General features: G+C 41.1%; 1 protein-coding gene across 1 annotated transcript; it reads left to right on the top strand.

Moving 5' to 3' along the window:
* The first annotated feature begins 2,766 nt into the window (after positions 1–2,766).
* On the top strand, positions 2,767–21,943 carry LOC110486586 (UBA-like domain-containing protein 2). Its single transcript, XM_021558299.3, has 3 exons — positions 2,767–3,144; positions 9,870–9,926; positions 18,737–21,943. Exons 1-3 carry the CDS (start codon positions 3,025–3,027, stop codon positions 19,094–19,096), a joined length of 537 nt encoding a protein of 178 aa, XP_021413974.3. The 5' UTR covers positions 2,767–3,024; the 3' UTR covers positions 19,097–21,943.
* Positions 21,944–23,510: the final 1,567 nt, after the last annotated feature.

Here is a 23,510-nt window from a genome sequence, read left to right as displayed (position 1 = left end):
TACTCTATCAGACGAAAGTTTGGATACACCTACTCATTCAAGGGTTTTTCTTTATTTTTTACTATTTTCTACATTGTAGAATAATAGTGAAGACATCAAAACTATGAAATAACACATATTACATGTAGTAACCAAAAAAGTGTTAAACAAATCAAAATATATTTTATATTTGAGATTCTTTAAAGTAGCCAACCTTTGCCTTGATGACAGCTTTGCACACTCTTGGCATTTTCAACCAGCTTCATGAGGTAGTCACCTGGAATTCATTTAAATTAACTAGTGTGCCAAATACAGGCTGCATCACATCTGGCCATGATTGGGAGTCCCATAAGGCGGCGCACAATTGGCCCAGCGTTGTCCGGGCTATGAATGCTGACGGTAGGCCGTCATTGTAAATAAGAATTTGTTCTTAACTGACTTGACTAGTTAAATAAAGGTTACACATAATGTCAAGAGTGTGCAAAGCTGTCATCAAGGCAAACAGTGGCTACTTTGAAGAATATAAAATATATGTTTTGGTTACTACATGATTCCATATGTGTTATTTCATAATTTTGATGTCTTCCCTATTATTCTACAATGTAGAAAATAGTAAAAAAAATTAAGAAAAACCCTTGAATGAGTAGGTGTGTCCAAACATTTGACTGGTACTGTATATATATTCATCAGAACCCCTGCCTGTTATACACAGAGTTTATTCAGTGTTTCCAGTGGGCCCCAAAGCTATAGTGAAGGGCCTTTTCCAGGAAACCCTGGCTGTGTGCTACTTACACACTGAACCAGCATTCATAGCTCTGACAGCAACCAAAAAGGAAGATGGTGACTTACTCGTGAGTCACAGACTCAGGTTGGTGGGGGGTACACAAGATGGAGGTCAACACGTGGGCAAGAAAAAAAACAAGACATCCTGAGTATCTCTGAAAACAAAGTCCACTCTGTCAAGATCATGTTAATCATTGACCAATGAAAGTATGTCTCCACCTCCTTTACTCTGTGTTTTGGGAGAGCCTAGGGTCCTGGTATCTGAAAGCAGATGGTGATCTGCATGAGACAATAACAATTTAGGTTATGTCTCCCTGCAGTGTGAGTAATACAGTTATACAGAATATATCACCCATTAAAGCAAGGGCATTTGTCCAGATAAGCTTTAAGGGGAAAAAATAACGCAGCATAAGAACAGATAAGGTGGCCATTCAGCAGTAACCTACTTTTCAGTATTTTGAACTGACTGACCTCTCACATGAGCTTCAGATCCTTTGGTCTGACCATTTAAAGCAAAGCGTCAAGTATTGAGCTATTTTGTGTGGATAAATGTTATATGCTCCCCATTTTGGGAGGAAATGTGTTGTTTTTGGTTCAAATTATTATCCCAAAAAAAGATAAAACATGGGTAACCTTGAAGGCTTGATGGTCACAGTGCATACATTGTTTCATTGAAAATTAAACAACAGAGTGACTTTCACTTTCTGGTTGTGTAATGTCAAAATGGCAGAATTGTCCTTATGTCCTTATCTTCTGTATGTTTGTTTCAAGTTTTAACAAAAAAAGTCCCATGACCTTCTTGTGTAATGATTTATTTGCTGAAGCAAATTGCCTATTAAAATAACCCCCTCTCAGTGTGGTGCAGAATTAACAGAATAAGTCATTTGTTGAAAGTCATCACGATAAACACCCAACAGATGCTCATAACTGACCAACAAAAATCTCATAAATTCTTTCCTTGAATAGTTCATTAGACCATTCTGGAACATGAGGTCACTATTCCCAGAGCTATCTTTCCATCGGAAAGAACATGTTTCCGTAGCCTCGTTCCAAATGTTATTATTTGGAATGAAAACATCTCCAATAATTTGTAAAGTGAATTTACTCATCAGTCTCAAAATAAATGGGCCAAAATGCATGTAATTTGTGAGCCTATTTAAAATACACAGACAACGTATTAAAGTAAATGATGGAGTGCTATGTTGCAATGCTGAAAAAAGTCAGAAAGAATAGAGGAAAGGTGGGATTTGAAATCCTCTGGGAACCTATTTACAACCGATTTCAGATTATAGATTTTGAACACAGTAAATTAACATATTGTAATAATTGACTGTTTGAAGAGTTGTGTGGGTAGTCTCCAATCTAATTATTAATATATACCATCAAATTCACATTATCTAGGTAACACCCACCTACAATACATAATAGATAGTCTTCTCTGTCACGCTTTCACCTTTAATATACTGTATACCTACACCTCAGCTGAATTATTCAGTCTTGCAGGGAGGGAGTTTGACGTCCCACTGCCTAGTGGATAGTACTCAGAGATAATCACAGAGAATAACACACGGAATGTGTTTGATCACCAATGCAGCCAGAAATTAATACACTTTTCTTCTGTATATGCTCTCTCATAACAGCTATTCAGAGACTCGCCGAAAGCACAGCACATTTATTATTATTAGGCTTTGCTCACCGTCCATAAGCTGTTATATTATCGACTACTGACTGTTATTATGATCAAATGTACAGAATTTGAAACGTGCCTATATTGTAACCAGTACAATATGTCTCTGACTGTTTGGTCTGGCACAAAGACAGCCATCATAACGTTGCTGTAAATATTTACAATTAGAAATACCAAACCTGGACCTTTTCAATAGGTTATCTCTAAATTGACCAATTATTGAACGACCCTCATATACCTTCTTATAGAAATAAGCCAATAGGTGTGATTTACTCATCCTCTGGTATCCAAACCATGAATATATGTACCCTGCAATTGCTTTACTCCAACGGCTTGCTGGCTCGCGTGATAGCCAATGGTGTACCAGCCCGTACAATCTTGCTGACTTGTTTATCCAATCAGCAGTTGTGCTTGGCTTTGTTGTTGGTGATGACATGGACATATTTGTTGTTACTGGAAGGCGAGGGTAGAGCGTGGTAAGGAGGGTCAGGTTTGAGCGATTGATTTCGACATTTCGAGGCTTTGTTTTCCTAGGTTTCAACGATAAAATAACTGAGGTGGGGTGAACAGCGGTTATGTCGGTGAATATGGACGAACTCAGGCATCAAGTGATGATCAACCAGTTTGTTTTGACTGCTGGTTGTGCTGCTGATCAAGCGAAGCAGCTTCTTCAAGCGGCTCACTGGCAATTCGAGGTATGTGTTTATATGTTGGTTTCATAGCGATGCAGCTAACTAGCCACTTTAGCTAGCTAACAAAGGCAAATAATGAGAAGTTCTCCGAAATTAGAGAATGGCGATTTTTTTTTACAACCATGTAAATAAACCCAGTCATACGACGGATAATCCGGAAGACCTGGTCTAACATTAGGAAATGCGGTGTTTGCCATCGAATTTCTACTTTGACTGTTCACACCAGTTAACGTTAACTAGATGGGAAATTGACGCTGCTAACGTTATTGTTTTGATATATGTTGGTTATTTTATTTTAGGTTTTTCATTTAGACCCTATTCAATATAAATTTGCATTATCTAACTAGCCATGGTTGCAGATGATAGTAGTGTGATCTGATTTCTTTCAATGCCATTTGAACATAATCAATCTCGAACGTCTAATTTAACTAGATACAGTAATAGTGCAACCGGCTTTTGGTAACTAACTAACTAGCCATCCAGAGAGCGTCTGAATAGGTGTGTCCAGAAAGAAAATACCTGGTTGAGGTTTTTGAATCCATAAGGTTAACTTTGTTTACATTCTTGACTTGACACCACCAAACACGCAGAGGCTCTTCCTGTCCAGACCCCATTGTTGTAGTAAGTAAAAGGTGTCTCAAATTTTGCCTTTGTTTTTTGAATATTGCTGCTGCTCTGAAAATGTTTAGGCTATTTAGTGTAATAGCATGTATGTTACACAGCTAGCACACACAGCAATTCATACCTCATTCCCAACTGGTATGATTTATGACCAGTCAAAACACACTTCCAATTTTGGAACAAGCTTCTACTAGTTATTACTTTCCATATTTGGCTGCGTAAGAGTAGTGCACCAATAAACACACATTTAAAGAACATTGTGTTTATGATTGCTTGTTGAACAAGGTTAGGGAAAGGTGACACAGCGGACCTCCTGGATTGACCGTACTCTTGTCCAGGAGTATTCATAGGGGATATCTATCTTTAGGCAGATTACAGTGCCTTATCCTTCCAGTTGTTCATATCCAGTACTTCTAGTCCTGGCTCAGAGATGCACACCGTATGAGCTTCTTCTAAGCTATGAGTTTCTTCTAAGCTGACACACAGCGTGACCCTTTTCAATCATGGCTTCAGCCAGAGCAGCAAGGTGGAATTGTAATTTGAATGAGCGTAATAGTAACATACGTTTTTAGTGAATAAATAATTAACTACATGATATGAAAGAAAAATCCAGTTCATGTTGAAGCACACCCTAGAGTAATGTATAATGAAAAGTATGCAAAGTATAGTATATCTGCTCCTGTTTGAAGAGCTCAGCTGGCCACTGGTTTGAAATATTCAACAGGGCCCTAAGTATGGACAACAGAGAGATGCTGAGAAGATCTGAGGCTTCAGGCCTCTGCTTCCAGATGGTTTCCCAAACACACCTCCGCTCTGTCTAATGGCCAAGCTTTTGTTAGTGCTTACACGTGAGCAGAAGTGGCTGGGCCAGGTGGTTTGAAGGGGCTGAGGAGGCTGCTCAGCTCCACCCAAGCTTCTGAGAGCAGAGTCAGCCTGTAGCTTGATTGGAGCAGATGCATTGCAGAGACAACTTAGCCTCCTCTGGGCAACCTGTCCGGCTCAAGGTCAAAGGGCTAGTTACTTATGGCTGGGCTGAGCTCCCCCAGGTGCTGTTGGCTAAGGAAATTGAGGGTCAAAATATTAGGAACACCTGCTCTTTCCATGACAGACTGACCAGGTGAAAGCTATGATTCCTTATTAATGTTACTTGTTAAATCCACTTCAATCAGTGTAGAAGAAGTGGAGGAGACAGGTTAAAGAAGGATTTTTAAGCCTTGAGACAAGTGAGACATTGTGCATGTGTGCCATTCAGAGGGTGAATGGGCAAGACAAAATATTTAAGTGCCTTTGAATGGGGTATGGTAGTAGGTGCCAGGCGCACCGGTTTAAGTGTGTCTGCAATGCGGCTGGGTTTTTCATCCTCAATAGTTTCCTGTGTGTATCGGGAATGGTCCACCACCCAAAGGACATACATGCAACTTAACACAACTGTAGGAGACATTGGAGTCAACATGGACCAGCAACCCTGTGGAACACTTTCGACACCTTGTAGAGTCCAAGCCCCAACGAATTGAGGCTATTCTGAGGACAAAGGGGGTGCTCCTAATGTTTTGTGCTCTCTGTGTATATATTGTGTATACATATTGTATATACTGTATGTGTATATGTAGAGTCTCTCTATATAAAATATTTATTTATAATACAATCTCAAAATGTTAGCCTTTTATTACTTAATTGAATTTCTTTGTGTTGTCATGTCCACTCATGGCTCCTGGCTGCAGGGCAGGCTGTGTCTGCTCATGGCTCCTGGCTGCAGGGCAGGCAGTGTCATCGTGTCTGCTCATGGCTCCTGGCTGCAGAGCAGGCTGTGTTGTCGTGTCTGCTCATGGCTCCTGGCTGCAGGGCAGGCTGTGTCGTCGTGTTCATGGGCATGTTCCGTACTCTGTCACTCCCTCAGGGCACAGCCCCTAACTCAGCCTCATTATCCCTGTTACTACACCATTATTAATGCACTTCTTTCTTCTGCACTCTTCCGTATCACCCTAAGTATTCTTTTGTGTTCACCTATATTTGTCCTATTTCAGGCTGTTGTTTAAAACATGTTATTGTTTGCTGTGCCCTCAATTAGACGCCTGTTCAAGTCTTGTGCTTTTATATAGGCCTAGTGCTGGGCTTCATTGCAGTGTTCTGTCAGTCATGTTACATAAGAAACACTGTCATGACTCTTCTCTGCTCCATTGCTAGGTTCTCTGCTCCATTGCTAGGTTCTCTGCTCCATTGCTAGGTTCTCTGCTCCATTGCTAGGTTCTCTGCTCCATTGCTAGGTTCTCTGCTCCATTGCTAGGTTCTCTGCTCCATTGCTAGGTTCTCTGCTCCATTGCTAGGTTCTCTGCTCCATTGCTAGGTTTTCTGCTCCATTGCTAGGTTCTCTGCTCCATTGCTAGGTTCTCTGCTCCATTGCTAGGTTCTCTGCTCCATTGCTAGGTTCTCTGCTCCATTGCTAGGTTTTCTGCTCCATTGCTAGGTTCTCTGCTCCGTAAGGTAATGGATGCTCTCACTTAAAGCCCATGAGCAGTTCTGAAACCTTTATGCCGATGCTCTTAGATATGGTGTTGCACTGTGTGTTTGTAATCTACATTATTTGTGTGTGAAACGGAACCGTTGTTGATGGTCTTGGATGTACACAGAAACACATTTAACATTAAAAAACATAAATAGACAAAGAACAGTGGGATCCCAGCAGCCTGGTAGACAATGGCAGTGCAGCACATTCATGTTGATATGTGTGTCACGTTGAGCAGCAGACATTCCTGCACTACTGCTGCTGTTGTCAAACAACCACAGAGCATGGTTTGTGGGGGAGGGGTCGACTTCAGCCGTGAGGGGAAACCACACATTCATTGAAGTGTTCGCAAAGAGAGATTCTAGTGAAAGGAAATGGAGGCTAAGCAAGGCACTAAGGTTTAGCTAGACATGCTGTCATTTTAGTAGTAGGCTGCATGCAATTATTTTAATCCAGTCACTAAGACATGTTCATATTTGAGGCGATTTGTATACAAAGGAATGACACCGCATTTGTCAATTTTCCACCTCTTAAAAAGAACATGAATCATGGGCCAGTCAGACTACGTGAATCATAAAACCGGTATCTTGCAATAAAATCTGATAAACTACTAAGGATATGTTTTGGTATGAGTGTATTTTTGTTTCCGGGCTATGGTGTCCTTACCAGGCTGGCCTTTGTGTTCACAACAGAGTGAAACAATAGAAGTAGCCTATGGACTTCCTTGTTTGTGTTTTAAGGGCAGCAACTGAAAGTAGGACTACTTGTTTACATTGTGTTTCCTCATAGCCCGTCAGAGGAAGGCTGTCACAAACAAGGTTTTGTTGTGGCCTATATTAATTGTCCCTGAGAATATAGCACATACCCTATTCACGGTGGTTTATATAGCCTAAACTGTTTACATGTCACTGAGTTGTAACACTAGTTTTAGGTAAAGGAACAGTACTAGGCTACTAGCGGTTTTCTTTTCCATGCTAATGATCATTTTAAACAAGCTTGTGTATTGTGTACATTCTCACTGAGCCATTAGCCTGTCTGCCACTGCCTCTCTCTCTGCGTGGTTTACAAACCCTGTTTTAGAAAGTGGAGGATAATAGTTTTAACCCCAGAGTCATGTGATCTACTCATACCAACTGACCCATAGGCCGATGCTAGCAGAGGGGGATGGGGCTCAGGCTCTCCACAGTGAGCGGATTGGAAGGTGAAATGTGTTACTACTGTTTTGTGGTCCGCAAACTAAGGATGGGCGTGAGTCCTGGAACGGATGTCAAAACTCAATCTTTAACCAGAGATAATAATTTTTTTATATTGTAAAACTATTTGGTCCAATTTTTTGTTTATTGAAGACGATGTTCATTTGCTTTGACTCTAATGTTCAATTTGTACATGTGCATTTACATAACACAAAAAAAGAAACCAGGCCAAGCATCACACAGTTTTGCTCCCTAAATTCCTTTTACCCTCCTTGTCTCACTCACTCAGTTGTGTTCTGACCGCTCCCTCTACACACTCGTGTTGAGTGCTCACACAAGCTCCCGTTAGGCCTACAGAAATAAATGTCTATAAAAACAGATCTAACTGATGGGATACAGAAGCTCCCGTTAGGCCTACAGAAATAAATGTCTATAAAAACAGATCTAACTGATGGGATACACAAGATACATTCCTTGCCAAATGTAGTGTTTTATCACAAATTCAAAATGGACTGGTTGGCGGAAGTAGGGAAATATGTGTTCCAACAATGTCCTGCAATTTTGGAATAATTGTGTAATTTACCGCTTTAATATGATACTTTGCAGTTGTCACTAGTTACCACAAAGTCAAAATTGGCTATACGGACATTGTAGAAACAAGCAGGGTTTATTTTTATTTAACCTTTATTTAACTAGGCAAGTCAGTTAATAACAAATTCTTATTTACAATGACGGCCTAACCCGGACGACGCTGGGCCAATTGTGCACCGCCCTATGGGACTCCAAATCCAAATCACAGCCGGTTGTGATACAGCCTGGAATTGAACCAGGGTCTGTAGTGACGCCTCTAGCACTGAGATGAGCACACTCTAGCACACTCGGGAGCTTGACCTTTTGGCTGTGACTACCCCACTTTGTGAACTGCTAGTGCCATTTTAGAATTGGTTAGCCGTGGCTATATATAACCCCCGTAAACATAGACGGGTTCTATTCTGAAATATGCTATAACATTAGTTTGATAAAGACAGAGCGTAGTTTCATCAGAATCATTAAGCCTAAGCCTACTCACCAAAGATGTCATGGTCATCATTCATCCCCTTGCAGTGTTCAAAGTGAAATTGTTATTCCATTTAGAAAATTCCAAAGAACAGGCAGAATAAACAAGACAACTGTGTATATCCGAAAAAAATAAATACATATTTTGGTTTGTAACCCAGTTTCAAATGCTCAGATGTGCATCACTTTGTACTATTCGGTTCTATTTTATTCTGTTATGTTACATTTTAAAATTTTTGTCATTTAGCAGACGCTCTTATCCAGAGCAATTACGGTTAAGTGTCTTGCTCATGGGCACATGGACATATTTTTTTTCACCAAGTCAGCTCGGGATTCGAACCAGCCACGTTTCGGTTACTGGCCCAACGCTCTTAACTGCTACTATAAAATAGATGTGTCTTGACTGATAAGGGCTCGGGAAATTAGAGTCTTGTCTGCTAAATTAACAAAACAAGGCTATGCCATTGCACAGCTTATAGGCTTCTACAAGAAGTGCCACACTGCTTTGGTTACTATCTTTTTGAAGATTGAGTTCCAATATATAATACAACCAGTTGATATTACAGGTTTAGTAAATGTATCTTAAATGGCACTTGTTTTTTAATTGATTGAATATACACTGAGTGTACAAAGCATTATGAACACCTGCTCTGACCAGATGAATCCAAGTGAACGCTATGATCCCTAATTGATATCACCTGTTAAATCCATTTCAATCAGTGTAGATGAAGGAGAGGAGACATGTTAGATACGTTTTTTTAAGCCCGGAGACAATTGAGACGGTTTGTGTCAAGAACTGCAACGCTGGTGGGTTTTTACGTGTTCAACAGTTTCCCGGCCGTATCAAGAATGGTCTACCACCCAAAGGACATCCAGCCAACTTGACACAACTGTGGGAAGCATTGGAGTCAACATGGGCCAGCGTCCCTGTGGAACACTTTCGACACCTAGTAGAGTCCATGCCCCGATGAATTGAGGCTGTTCTGAGGGCAAAGGGGATGGGGGGGATCATTCGTAACTCAATATTAGAAAAGTGTTCTTAATGTTTTTGTACACTCAGTGTAATAATGAGGCAATTTAGCAATTACGATTCGTTATCTTCACTGGTTATGATAAATTACGCTTTGTTGCACACTGTTGGCATAGCTAACTGCACACATTTTTTCCAGTGTGGGCCTTGTGTTCTAAAAGTATTTTTTTCCTCCCAAATATTCAGAAAAAAATTGTGCGAGTACTTGAACAGTCAAAGGTCAAATGCCCATCTTACCGCAAATGGCAGTTCAAGTGCTCACAATGTTCTCACAGACAATTTCCTCTCTTCCCCTCGTTCTGTCTCTCTCTCTCTCCCTCCACAGACAGCCTTAAGCTCCTTTTTCCAGGAGGCCAACATCCCCAGTCACCACCACCAGATGGTAAGTGCATTTTGTTCCCCTTAAAAAAGAAAAAAGGGCCTAAAGCATGTATTACATTCTGTCAGTGTGTTCAGGGAGCTAATTTACGGTATGGCTGCAGCGTCAGTGACCAGGCCAGTCTGCTCCTCCTCTTCAGTCAGACAGACAGAGGGACAGATTCACCAACAGGACAGGACTAGAGCCATGGGCATAGTAGTACAGCTGTGTCTGGCAGAGTGACATCACTGGAGTTATCGCTCCTGAGTAGTAAAGTCTACATCCTGCTGTACTACTCCACAGTGCTTATTGGTTTTCAACACTGCCCAAGCCTTTTAGGGTAAGCTTACTTAAGATATACTGCCACATGGACCGGCACCATGCTTTTTAGTGCAACATACGTTTCATATCATGAATTCTTAAACCTTACACAATATTTTGAAACCTTTTCCTTCAACATGTATTGCATGACAACTCCGTTGCACAGCGAAGTAGCTGGGTCGAAATAGCTTTAACCACGATGAAAGCAATGGCACAAGGCTGGCTCCTGTCCAATTTACGCAATGCTATTCCCTAACGGCTATAGTGATCATGTGGTCCGTGCATGAAACCATTTCTGCTTCAACTGACCAGTAAAAGCCCTGGAGCGGCAAGCTGGAAATGTAATGTTTACCACATGGAGGCTGTGCTGTGAGCATGCAGTGTTGACGTGCATACTGAACCCAGCCATCTCCTCTGATCATCTGTCTGTTGCTGCTCTGCTGCTACAACACTGTTTTGGTTTTCTCTCTCTTTTTCCCTTCCTCTTGGGTGGGAGGAGCATGTTCGAGCTTGAGAGAGAGGAAGTGTGTGAGTAGCGGGGGCCAGGGTTTGTTATTATTTTCGGTGCAGCCATTACATCATTGTGTGTGTGTGTGTGTGTGTGTGTGTGTGTGTGTGTGTGTGTGTGTGTGTTGTAAGAGAGCTATCTGCTACAGAGGAGGAGGAAGGGCTGTTAAAGGATAGAGAGAGTGTGGAGAGGCAGTCATCAGCAGCTGCAAGTCATCTCCATGTATTGTGGGTGTTAGTCCTTCCCCCTCTCTCTTTAGGCTGCCCTGCACTCTTCTTGGGGCCTGGGGGAGCCACAGGGGAAACAGTGGGTGTGGGGAAGAAAGAGCTCCGTGTAGCAACAATAATGTACACAACACTGCCCTCGATCAAACACTATTGACTATAAATGGAGAACAAAGATGTGTATATGTAAGGGACTCTTATAGCCTTAAACCTAACAGAGAAGGGTCACATTTCCACAACCACTTGACATCCAGGGTTAAATTGCTTGTTGTAAACATGGGGCAGGGTTTTTATTTATTTAATTAGACCTAGTACTTGACCTGAGAAAACAAGTCATAATAAGTAAGTCCTAGAGAGGATGACAGTCCTTTGTCAATTTAATATGTACTCAATCTGATGAATAGAAGCCACAACCAGGTGAATGACATTGTTTCTTTTCATTACTCTGTACATAATGTAATTCATGGAAAGTGGGTAATGCACTCTAGTGGTGGTGGACTGGTGGGAGTCGTGGTGGTTGTCATGGTAGTGGTAGTCGTAGTGGTGGTTTTGGTAGTCGTGGTGGTGGCTTTCTTAGTCGTGGTGGTGGTAGTCGCGGCGGTGGTAGTCGTAGTGGCGGTGGTAGTCGTAGTGGCGGTGGTAGTCGTAGTGGCGGCGGTAGTCGTAGTGGTGGCGGTAGTCGTAGTGGCGGCGGTAGTCGTAGTGGCGGTGGTAGTCGTAGTGGCGGCGGTAGTCGTAGTGGCGGCGGTAGTCGTAGTGGCGGCGGTAGTCGTAGTGGCGGCGGTAGTCGTAGTGGCGGCGGTAGTCGTAGTGGCGGCGGTAGTCGTAGTGGCGGCGGTAGTCGTAGTGGCGGCGGTAGTCGTAGTGGTTGCGGTAGTCGTAGTGGTGGTTTTGGTAGTCGTGGCGGTGGTGGTGGCGGTGATGGTGGTAGTCGTGGTGGTAGTAGTAGTAGCACTACCACTACTATTATCACTACTACCACTACTATTATCACTACTACCACTACTATTATCACTACCACTACTATTATCACTACTACAACTACCACTACTACTATCACTACCACTACTACTATCACTACCACTACTATTATCACTACCACTACTATTATCCCTACTACTACTACTACTATTATCACTACCACTACTATTACCCCTACTACTACTACTACTACTACTACTACTACTACTACTACTACTACTACTATCACTACCACTACTATTATCCCTACTACTACTACTACTATTATCACTACCACTACTATTATCCCTACTACTACTATTATCACTACCACTACTATTATCCCTACTACTACTACTACTACTACTACTACTACTATTATCACTACCACTACTATTATCCCTACTACTACTACTACTATTATCACTACCACTACTATTATCCCTACTACTACTACTACTACTATTATCACTACCACTACTATTATCCCTACTACTACTACTACTACTATTATCACTACCACTACTATTACCCCTACTACTACTATTATCACTACTACTACTATTACCCCTACTACCACTACTATTATCACTACCACTACTATCACTACCACTACTATTATCCCTACTACTACTATTATCACTACTACTACTACTACTACTACTATTATCACGACTACTACTACTATTATCACGACCACTACTATTATCACTACCACTACTATTATTACTACCACTACTATTATCCCTACTACTACTACTACTACTATTATCACTACCACTACTATTATCCCCACTACTACTACTACTACTATCACTACCACTACTATTATCCCTACTACTACTACTACTACTATTATCACTACCACTACTATTATCCCTACTACTACTACTACTACTACTATTATCACGACCACTACTATTACCCCTACTACTACTACTAATACTACTACTATTATCACTACCACTACTATTATCACTACCACTACTATTACCCCTACTACTACTATTATCACTACTACTACTATTACCCCTACTACCACTACTATCACTACCACTACTATTATCCCTACTACTACTATTATCACTACTACTACTACTACTACTACTATTATCACGACTACTACTACTATTATCACGACCACTACTATTATCACTACCACTACTATTATCACTACCACTACTATTATCACTACTACTACTATTATCACTACCACTACTATTACCCCTACTACTACTACTATTATCCCTACTACTACTACTACTACCACTACTATTATCCCTACTACTACTACTACTACTATCACTACCACTACTATTATCACTACTACTACTACTATTATCACTACCACTACTATTATCCCTACTACTACTACTACTACTACTGCTACTACTACTACTACTGCTACTACTACTACTATTATCACTACCACTACTATTATCCCTACTACTACTACTACTACTACTACTACTACTATTATCACTACCACTACTATTATCCCTACTACTACTACTACTACTACTGCTACTACTACTACTACTACTACTACTACTATTATCACGACCACTACTATTACTACTACTACTATTATCACTACCACTACTATTATCACTACTACTACTACTACTATTACTACTACTACTACTACTATTATCCCTACTACTACTATTATCCCTAACACTACTATTATCACCACTACTACTACTACTACTACTATTATCCCTACTACTACTATTATCCCTAACACTACTATTATCACCACTACTACTACTATTATCCCTACTACTACTATTATCCCTAACACTACTATTATCACCACTACTACTACTACTACAACTGCTATTATCCCTACCACTACTATTATCACTACTACTACTACTATTATCACTACCACTACTATTATTACTACCACTACTATTACCACCACTACTATTATCCCTACTACTACTACTATTATCACTACCACTACTATTATCACCACCACTACTGCTACTATCACCACCACTACTACTACTATTACCACTACTATTATTACTACCACTACTATTACCACCACTGCTATTATCCACTACTATTACCACTACTACTACTACTATTATCACAACTACCACTACTATTATCCCTGCCACTACTATTATCCCTACTACTACTATTATTACTACCACTACTATTACTACCACTACTGTATCTCACTGATCATCCCTAAAGCCAACACCACATTTGGCCGCCTTTCGTTCCAGTTCTCTGCTGCCTGTGACTGGAACGAATTGCAAAAATCGCTGAAGTTGGAGACTTTTATCTCCCTCACCAACTTCAAACATCTGTTATCTGAGCAGCTAACCGATCGCTGCAGCTGTACATAGTCTATCGGTAAATAGCCCACCCAATTTACCTACCTCAGCCCCATACTGTTTATATTTATTTACTTTTCTGCTCTTTTGCACACCAGTATCTCTACCTGCACATGACCATCTGATCATGTATCACTCCAATGTTAATCTGCAAAATTGTAACTATTCGCCTACCTCCTCATGCCTTTTGCACACAATGTATATAGCCTCTCTTTTTTTTTTTTTTTTCTACTGTGTTATTGACTTGTTTATTGTTTACTCTATAAATGAGAACTTGTTCTCAACTAGCCTACCTGGTTAAATGAAGGTGAAATAAAAATATATATTTTGAAAAAAAAAAAAACATTACTGTTATCCCTATTGCTATTACTACTACTACTGCCATTACCATCTATTATCACCACCACTACTATCACTGCCACTACTATTATCACGACCACTACTATTATCACTACCACTGCTATTAACCCTACTACTACTACTACTACTATTACCATCACTACTAGTATCCCTACTACTACTATTATCACCACCACTACTATCACTGCCACTACTATTATCACGACCACTACTATTATCACCACCACTACTATCACTGCCACTACTATTATCACTACCACTACTTTTACCCTACTAATACTACTACTATTATCACTACCACTACTACTATTATTACCTCCACTACTATTATCACTACCACTACTATTATCCCTAATACTACTATTATTACCTCCACTACTATTATCACTACCACTACTATTATCACTACCACTACTATTATCACTTCTACTACTACTACTATTATCACTACCACTACTATTACCCCTACTACCACTACTATTATCCCTACTACTACTACTACTACTACTACTACTACTATTATCCCTACCACTACTTGTATTACTACTACTATTATCCCTACCACTACTACTATTATCCCTACTACTACTACTACTACTACTACTACTACTATTATCACTACCACAACTATCACTACCACTACTATTATCACTACCACTACTTTTACCCTACTACTACTACTATTACTATTATCACTACCTCCACTACTATTACCCCTACTACTACTATTATCACTTCTACTACTACTACTACTATTATCACTACCACTACTATTACCCCTACTACCACTACTATTATCACTACTACTACTACTACTACTACTACTATTATCACTACCACAACTATCACTGCCACTACTATTATCACTACTTTTACCCCACTAATACTACTACTATTATCACTACCACTACTACTATTATTACCTCCACTACTATTATCACTACCACTACTATTATCCCTAATACTACTATTATTACCTCCATTACTATTATCACTACCACTACTATTATCACTACTACTACTACTACTACTACTACTACTATTACTATTATCCCTACCACTACTTGTATTACTACTACTATTATCCCTACCACTACTACTATTATCCCTACTACTACTACTACTACTACTACTACTATTATTATTATCACTACCACAACTATCACTACCACTACTATTATCACTACCACTACTTTTACCCTACTACTACTATTATTACTATTATCACTACCACTACTACTTTTATTATCACTACCACTACTACTACTACTATTATCATTACCTCTACTACCACTACTATTATCACTACCACTACTATTATCACTACTACTACTATTATCCCTACCACTACTATTATCACCACCACTACTACTATTATCACTGTCACTACTATTATAACCACTACTATTATCCCTAATACTACTATTATTACCTCCATTACTATTATCACTACCACTACTATTATCACTACTACTACTACTACTACTACTACTACTACTACTATTACTATTATCCCTACCACTACTTGTATTACTACTACTATTATCCCTACCACTACTACTATTATCCCTACTACTACTACTACTACTACTATTATTATCACTACCACAACTATCACTACCACTACTATTATCACTACCACTACTTTTACCCTACTACTACTATTATTACTATTATCACTACCACTACTACTATTATTACCTCCACTACTATTACCCCTACTACTACTATTATCACTTCTACTATTATCACTACCACTACTATTACCCCTACTACCACTACTATTATCACTACTACTACTACTACTACTACTACTACTACTATTATCCCTACCACTACTTGTATTACTACTACTATTATCCCTACCACTACTAATATTACCACTACTATTATCTCTACCACTACTATTATCACCATTACACTACTATTATCACCACTACTATTATCACTACCCCTACTACTATTATCACTACTACTATTATCACCACCACTACTACTATTATCGCTGTCACTACTATTATCCCTACTACTATTATCCCTACCACTACTATTATTACCACCACTACTATTATCCTTACCACTACTATTATCACTACTACTACTACTATTATCACTGCTACTATTAGCACTACTACTATTATTACCACCACTACTATTATCACCACAACTATTACCACTACTACTATTATTACCTCCACTACTATTATCACTACCACTACTATTACCCCTACTACTACTACTACTACTACTACTACTACTACTTTTATTATCACTACCACTACTACTACTACTATTATCATTACCTCTACTACCACTACTATTATCACTACCACTACTATTATCCCTACTACTACTACCACTACTATTATCACTACTACTACTATTATCCCTACCACTACTATTATCACCACCACTACTACTATTATCACTGTCACTACTATTATAACCACTACTATTATCCCTACTACTATTAGCCCTACCACTACTATTATCACCACTACTATTATCACCACTACTATTATTACTACCACTACTACTATTGTCACCACTACCACTACTATTATCACCGCTACCACAACTACCACTACTACTAATATCATCACTACTATTATCACCATTACCACTGCTATTATCACCACTACTATTAACACCACTACCACTACTAGTATCACCACTACCACTAATACTATTACTAGCTGTACCACTATTGTAAACATTAAGGATGATATCGCAACAGTTGTAACTTGAAAGTACGTAGTGTTCAAACTCCCTTGTGAATGTGTGTATGTGTTTTGTGTAACGGTGGGCGGCAGATGGGGTCCAGTCCAGACCTGCCCTTCCTCTCAGCTGAACCTGCTAGACAGGGCCCTAGCCCCACCCTCCCAGCACAGCACTGTAGCTAAACACTGCCCAGCAGACGGTTGTCATTGTTATTGTTCTGTCTACCTACTCACTGCTTCACTAGGACCAAGCCTTATAGTTAGCCTTACAGCTGCATCTGGACAGTCTAAGCAGCTGTAGTGCTTCTCAGTCGACTTCATTGCTTTATAGCTAAATTTGATCACTTGACTAGATAAGTAATATTTTAAGATCTCCTTTACTATTGATTTCCATAACAAACAAGTTGAATAATTCACAGCTTAAAGCAATACTCAGTCAAGTCTCTCCCAAGAAAAACAGGAAACCCCCTGTATGGATCACCATCTTGGGTCCTGCAGGAGGGGCAGTTTCAGTGTGGTCAACCATCACAGACCCAGACAGACTGAAACCATGCTTATCCATCTCCTAACTGGAGCAGCTGCTGCTCACTCTGACAGACCTGTCACCTCACATCAACACTAAGACTGTGCCTCACTTCCTCACGATACTCAATACTATACTGTATGCTGCACTACACTCTTCTCCCTCCACTTTCAAAATGTCTAGTGTCTTCGCTAGCTATGACCATGCCTGTCCCAGGCTCTAATCTGGTTTGGTGACCTAATCAATTTACCTTTTCAACTTTAGACACCTCTTTCATACTATTAGATCCACATTTCGGGTGCTGGCGTGACCCTCATGTCAGCGGGGCCGTGGCTGTGTGTTAGAAATAAAACAGCCCTGACCTCCTGCTGCAATGCTAAGAAGGTCCTCCGTCCTGTAATGGCTGCTAGCCTGCTACCTGATCCCTGTTGGTGGTGGGGGTGTTTATCCTGAGGCACCACACTCAGTCTTACAAATTACAAAGTCATTCATGGCCTCAGTGGGGACATCTGACATTTTGTGCAACTGCACAGCATGTTAAGCTGCCATGTGTACCACAGTGAATGGATGTAGGTGGCTGCAGGGTTTAGAAACCTTGTCTTCACAATGTTCAGCAGTTGTACTGCACACAATGCCCAAGTCTACAAGTGAACTGCCTCCCACAACAGTAACTAACTAGTCTAGGCTATTTGTTTAATGAACTCACCAATCATGCCTTCTATTGGTACATAGAGTTCACAGCAGGCAGCAGCAATGGAAGCACCCCATGGGGACCAAATCATTGGGAAAGAATGTTAAAATGAAGTGTTTGCATTCACCTCAATGTAAGTCACTCATTTTAAACCCCACGTGTCTTCTGTTTTCCAGATGTGCACTCCAAGGAACACCCCAGCCACGCCGCCTAACTTCCCCGACACCATTACCATGTTCTCCAAGCTGAGGGCGTCAGACTGCTCGGGGAGCTCCGGAGGCGGAGGTCCCACCCAGGTGTCCATGGCCTGCTCCCCCCCCTCCTCCACAGTTGGCTTCGGATCCTTCTGGGCCTCATCACCCCCCAAACACCAGCCCGTCTGGCTGCCCCCCTCCTCGCCCACAGGCCACCACATGCACCACCACCACTACCAGCACCACCACCACATGCACCAGACCCCCATGTGGCCCCCTGTGTCCCAGCCCGGCAGCGCCCAGCAGACCCCTGTTGTATCGGTCCTGCATGGCCAGAGATGAGACTCTACCCAGGTGTGGGAAGGAGGGGGCTGGGGAGGATAGGGTGGGGCTGGGCTATGTGCAGCCTAATGAATCTACTAGGGGGGTTGGGTGTCAGGATTAAAGGGTCTTGTTGGCCAAGGGGAAAAGACACGCTACTGTTGTTTTCCTTCCTTTCTTTCTGTTTTTCTAAAATGACTATGAACAATGTCTTCTTTGGAGTACATCGGTTTCCTCTCTCTCTCTTCATCATAACTCATCAAAGCCTGGGAAGAACTGGGGGAGAACCACTAATAACAATATGAGGAAGTGGAATAACGAAGGGGGTGGAGTCTCTAACCCCCCCCCCCCCCCCCCCCCCCCCCAAAAAAAAAGGACTCTGGGAAATGCAGCTTTCTTCGTCAATGCAAGTCGAGCCCTGGACCCAGCAGAGCACTTACTTAGGATAGGAGCCATGTGATCTGCTAAAGTGCTTGATCATTGGTTGTTTTTCAAAACTCTTCTCTCCCTTGGGGTTCAATAACGCTCCAGCGATGTGACCAGATTTCACAATAACCAGCAGACAAAAACAAAATGGGACTGCAACACAAATGATGATGGTTTTGTGTTCTCGGCTGATCTCATGGCCCAGAAAAAACATGTTTTCAATATTGTTTGTGGAATGGATATCTGTATAGTACAGATCATGGAGAAACACTGTAGCCATTTTGTCAAGTTTCATGTAGCCATGTACCTCTTTTTAAAATGTCTATTTTGTAAGTACTATGTAGCTTAGTGAAACCTGACTCAGTGGCTCCACTGCATGCTGTTGTGTCTGAGAAGTGGGCTCTTCAGTATGTGTGGACTCAAAGCTTTGGTTTAAAGTGTCTGAAAGCTGACCTTCACATCAGAGGTGTTTTAAGGAGACGTGTAAAGAAATGTTAATACTGTAATTCAGTTTGTGTTGAGACACAGCAAAGTATGCAATCATTTGATGGAAGCCTGAAGCCAGTTTAAAGGCTGATGCATTTTTATCATTGTTTTTGGGAACATTTTCTACCTATGGATGTCAAAGGTCTAAGGCACTGCATCTCAGTGCTAGAGGCGTCACTACAGACCCTGGTTTGATTCCAGGCTGTATCACAACCGGCCGTGATTGGGAGTCCCATAGGGTGGCGCACAATTGGCCCAGCGTCGTCCGCGTTAGGGTTTGGCCGGGGTAGGTCGTCATTGTAAATAAGAATTTGTTCTTAACTGGCTTGCCTAGTCAACTTTCTTTTGACTGATAATGTAAACTGGTTTTCAGTGACAATTATGGAAACATCTTCTGAACTCCATTGTAAATAAAGGCTCAGCAGAAACAAAGTGCAAAAACATTGAACTCTGTAACCTGTCTGGGGACGAGATTGAGATCTCAGTTATCTGTCAACACTGAACTTAATCTGGTTTGCAAATGTTTTGACTAACATAGATGGGTGTGAGCCATCAGTAGGCTACCTCTTCAGGTTTCAATGGGGAGTAGAGGCCAACTCAGTGATTTACTACACAACCTCTAGCAGAAGATCAACTGGTCCTACCTCTGGTTAAATGGGAGAGGCCGAATGTATTCCCTGCAGAATCAGTCGGTTTCAATGGGTCAGATTAGCAGAATCTCTACTAGTGCTCAAAACGTGTGTAATTCCCTCCGTTAGAATAGTGGCTGATTGACTGATGATGAATTGAGTGTCTTGTCAACTATAGAATTATGAATTTAGTACGGGTTGGGTGCAAATATTGACTAAATGATTGTTCAGGCAATGTTTACATATGAGATTCAGTGTACTGATGAACAATGCTTCATAACCCAGAGTCTTACTTATAGGTGAGCTCTTCATACAACAGCCCATGTCAGAACATTTGCAAATCTATCAATGGTGACAGATGGAAAGGTAGCCATTTTCACCATCATTCTCATTATAATTATCACAATAAAGAGGGAATAGGGAGGTCTGAACAGGTTGCAGTTGTATACAGAGGGTACTTTATCTGAAATAATGTCACATTCATTCATGCCCTCACTAAATGATGCTTTAACATTATGCCTGCCTGCCTGCCACGTCTTCACTCAGACAATCATATTCACACGATCCCTCTGGTTGAATACATGTCAAATCACATTTGTCAAGCTGTGACCTTTGTGAGGATGATTTTATAATGTACAATATGGGCAGATGCCACCTGGCCAATGTGGACCCTTGTCAATGTCACCAGAAAGAAGGGACACTGCTCCACTGTGCTGCCATGTGGTCTGTTCTGGTTCTAAATCCATGGATCTTTTCAGATGGACATTAGAACCTCAACGGTGGTTCCTCTTGGGGTGTTCATAGCACCACCTCATTCATTAACTCATGTGTTCTATTAAGGGGAACGTTTGTTGTCAACTGCATGAGTTTTGGTTGGTGATTTTCCAGTTCTGTGTTTTTAACAAGGTGGGAGTGGAGGGTGGTCCCATAATGAGTGTTTCCTGCTGTGTGGTTTACTGGCTCCTCCTCCTCAGTATTGTTGTGGTAACTAACACACCCAGACACAGTAGTGTTGGGGGATTATGGTTCCTGTGGTGTGGTGACCCGGTCTCCATTCTCCTCCATCAACAGTAGACAGTTTGGTCCCCCATGATATCTGTACAAACTGGGTGTTATGAAATGTTCGAAACGTCATGTTCACCCATACAAGATGTGCAGAATGCCTGATGGAAATCCGAAAACAAGTCAAACAAGAACTTCTCATGGACCCTCATTTACGTCTCTCTAATCCAACTTTTTATAGAGATATTTCTCTCCTGTACTGTGTTTATTTCCCCTGTTGAAATGTGTATTTATATGTTTAATAAAATAAGGTATGATCTGCTAAGTGTTGGAGTTGTTCTGGGGTCTTGTTTTTGCTGAGAATAATTGTTGTGCTTTTATGAAATATGGTTGCTAAGGCACTTTTGAACACATCAGAAAAGTAACTTTGCTTTTTGAGATATTTTCTGGAAGGGAACCCCTTCCGTAATATGACACTGCATAATACTATAGGAATCTATATATCCCTATAAGTAGTGTCTCTGTAGCACAAAGGAACAAGTAGGCCTATATACGAGAGACAATAAACACACAGCGTGGCAGTTAATTGAGGAAGGATGTGGTTAGAACTGTGTATCCAGCCCAGTTAACGTGTTACGTGTCTGAAACTGTGTGTCATAACAGCGTGGTGGAGTTGTGTAAAACAGTAGATATATTTACGTACCACAAGTAAAATTCATTGCAGACAGTCAATGAGTCAACATATGTGAACATAACAGTTATATGGACATCATATGACACATCACATATTCCATGAAGGCCCATTTATCTTTCAAAACAAAGATACATCTACCAATGAAAATCTTACATTCAGATTGACTGCCTGTCTTAAATACTCTCCTGAAATACCTTTCAGTAGCATCACTACTCCTGAATACGTCCAAATGCAATGAAAGGGATCACTTATACTCAGTTTATTAGGTACACCACCTCGTTCACGAGTCAGGAGGCTGTGGCTTGCTATACAAAGCAGGTAGACAGGCATCCAGGAATTCAGTTACTGTCTGAATGAATATTAGACGGAAAAACGAGTGACCTAAGCGACTGAATGCACAACTCATTGATCCTTGTCACGGATGGGCTATTGCAGCAGCCGACCACACCAGGTTCTACTCCTATCAGCTTAAAACAAGCAGCTCCAGTTGTCACGCGATCACCAACACTGGACTATTGATGAGTGGAAAAACGTTGCCTGGTTCGACAAATCCCGGTTCCTGTTGCATCATGCTGATGACAGAGTCAGGATTTGGCGTAACCACATGAGTCCATGGCCCCATCCTGCCTGCTGTCAACGGTACAGGCTGGTGGCAGTGGTGTAATGGTGTGGGAAATGTGTTCCTGGCAAAGTTCGATCCCTTGATACCAATTGAGCAATGTCTCCATGCCCTGAAGAATTCAGGCTGTTCTAGAGGCAAAGGGAGGTCCGACCCGGTACTAGATGGGTGTACCTAATAAACTGGCCACTGGGTGTGTAAGGCATGGATAGATAAATATACATCATACTTCACATTGACACAAAATGTGTGTAAGCAAAGCCCCTGCTTCTAGGAAACAGTCACCCCGTTCCTCAATGACAGTACAGTTTGTCCATTCAAGTTTATTAATTCATATCCTGTCCTACATTCACACAGGCTTTTTGAACTGTCCCCCCCCCCCCCCCGTGCCACGCCCCGGCCCACGGACAACTGCAGTTGAGTGCTGACATGGCGCTACGCTAAAAGTATGCTATGATACCCAATGCTGTGCCATGGTTAAAAATGATACACTATGCCAGAGTGAGGCACACATAGCGAACCCCCTTGTTTAAAACACACAGACACCAGGAGACTGCTGTAACTGGACACAGGCACGAT

The sequence above is a fragment of the Oncorhynchus mykiss genome, chromosome 13, assembly GCF_057628025.1.
Source record: "Oncorhynchus mykiss isolate SJ-2025 chromosome 13, ASM5762802v1, whole genome shotgun sequence".
In the NCBI taxonomy this organism is placed as follows: domain Eukaryota; kingdom Metazoa; phylum Chordata; class Actinopteri; order Salmoniformes; family Salmonidae; genus Oncorhynchus; species Oncorhynchus mykiss.
This window is presented reverse-complemented; position numbering and strand designations above follow the sequence as displayed.

What these genes read in the sequence shown, in the direction of transcription:
- LOC110486586 (XM_021558299.3), top strand. Translation starts at nt 3,025, where the DNA reads ATGTCGGTGAATATGGACGAACTCAGGCATCAAGTGATGATCAACCAG. An exon ending in CGGCTCACTGGCAATTCGAG is followed by an intron (nt 3,145 to 9,869) that starts GTATGTGTTTAT and finishes CTCCCTCCACAG; the next exon opens with ACAGCCTTAAGCTCCTTTTT. An exon ending in CCAGTCACCACCACCAGATG is followed by an intron (nt 9,927 to 18,736) that starts GTAAGTGCATTT and finishes TCTGTTTTCCAG; the next exon opens with ATGTGCACTCCAAGGAACAC.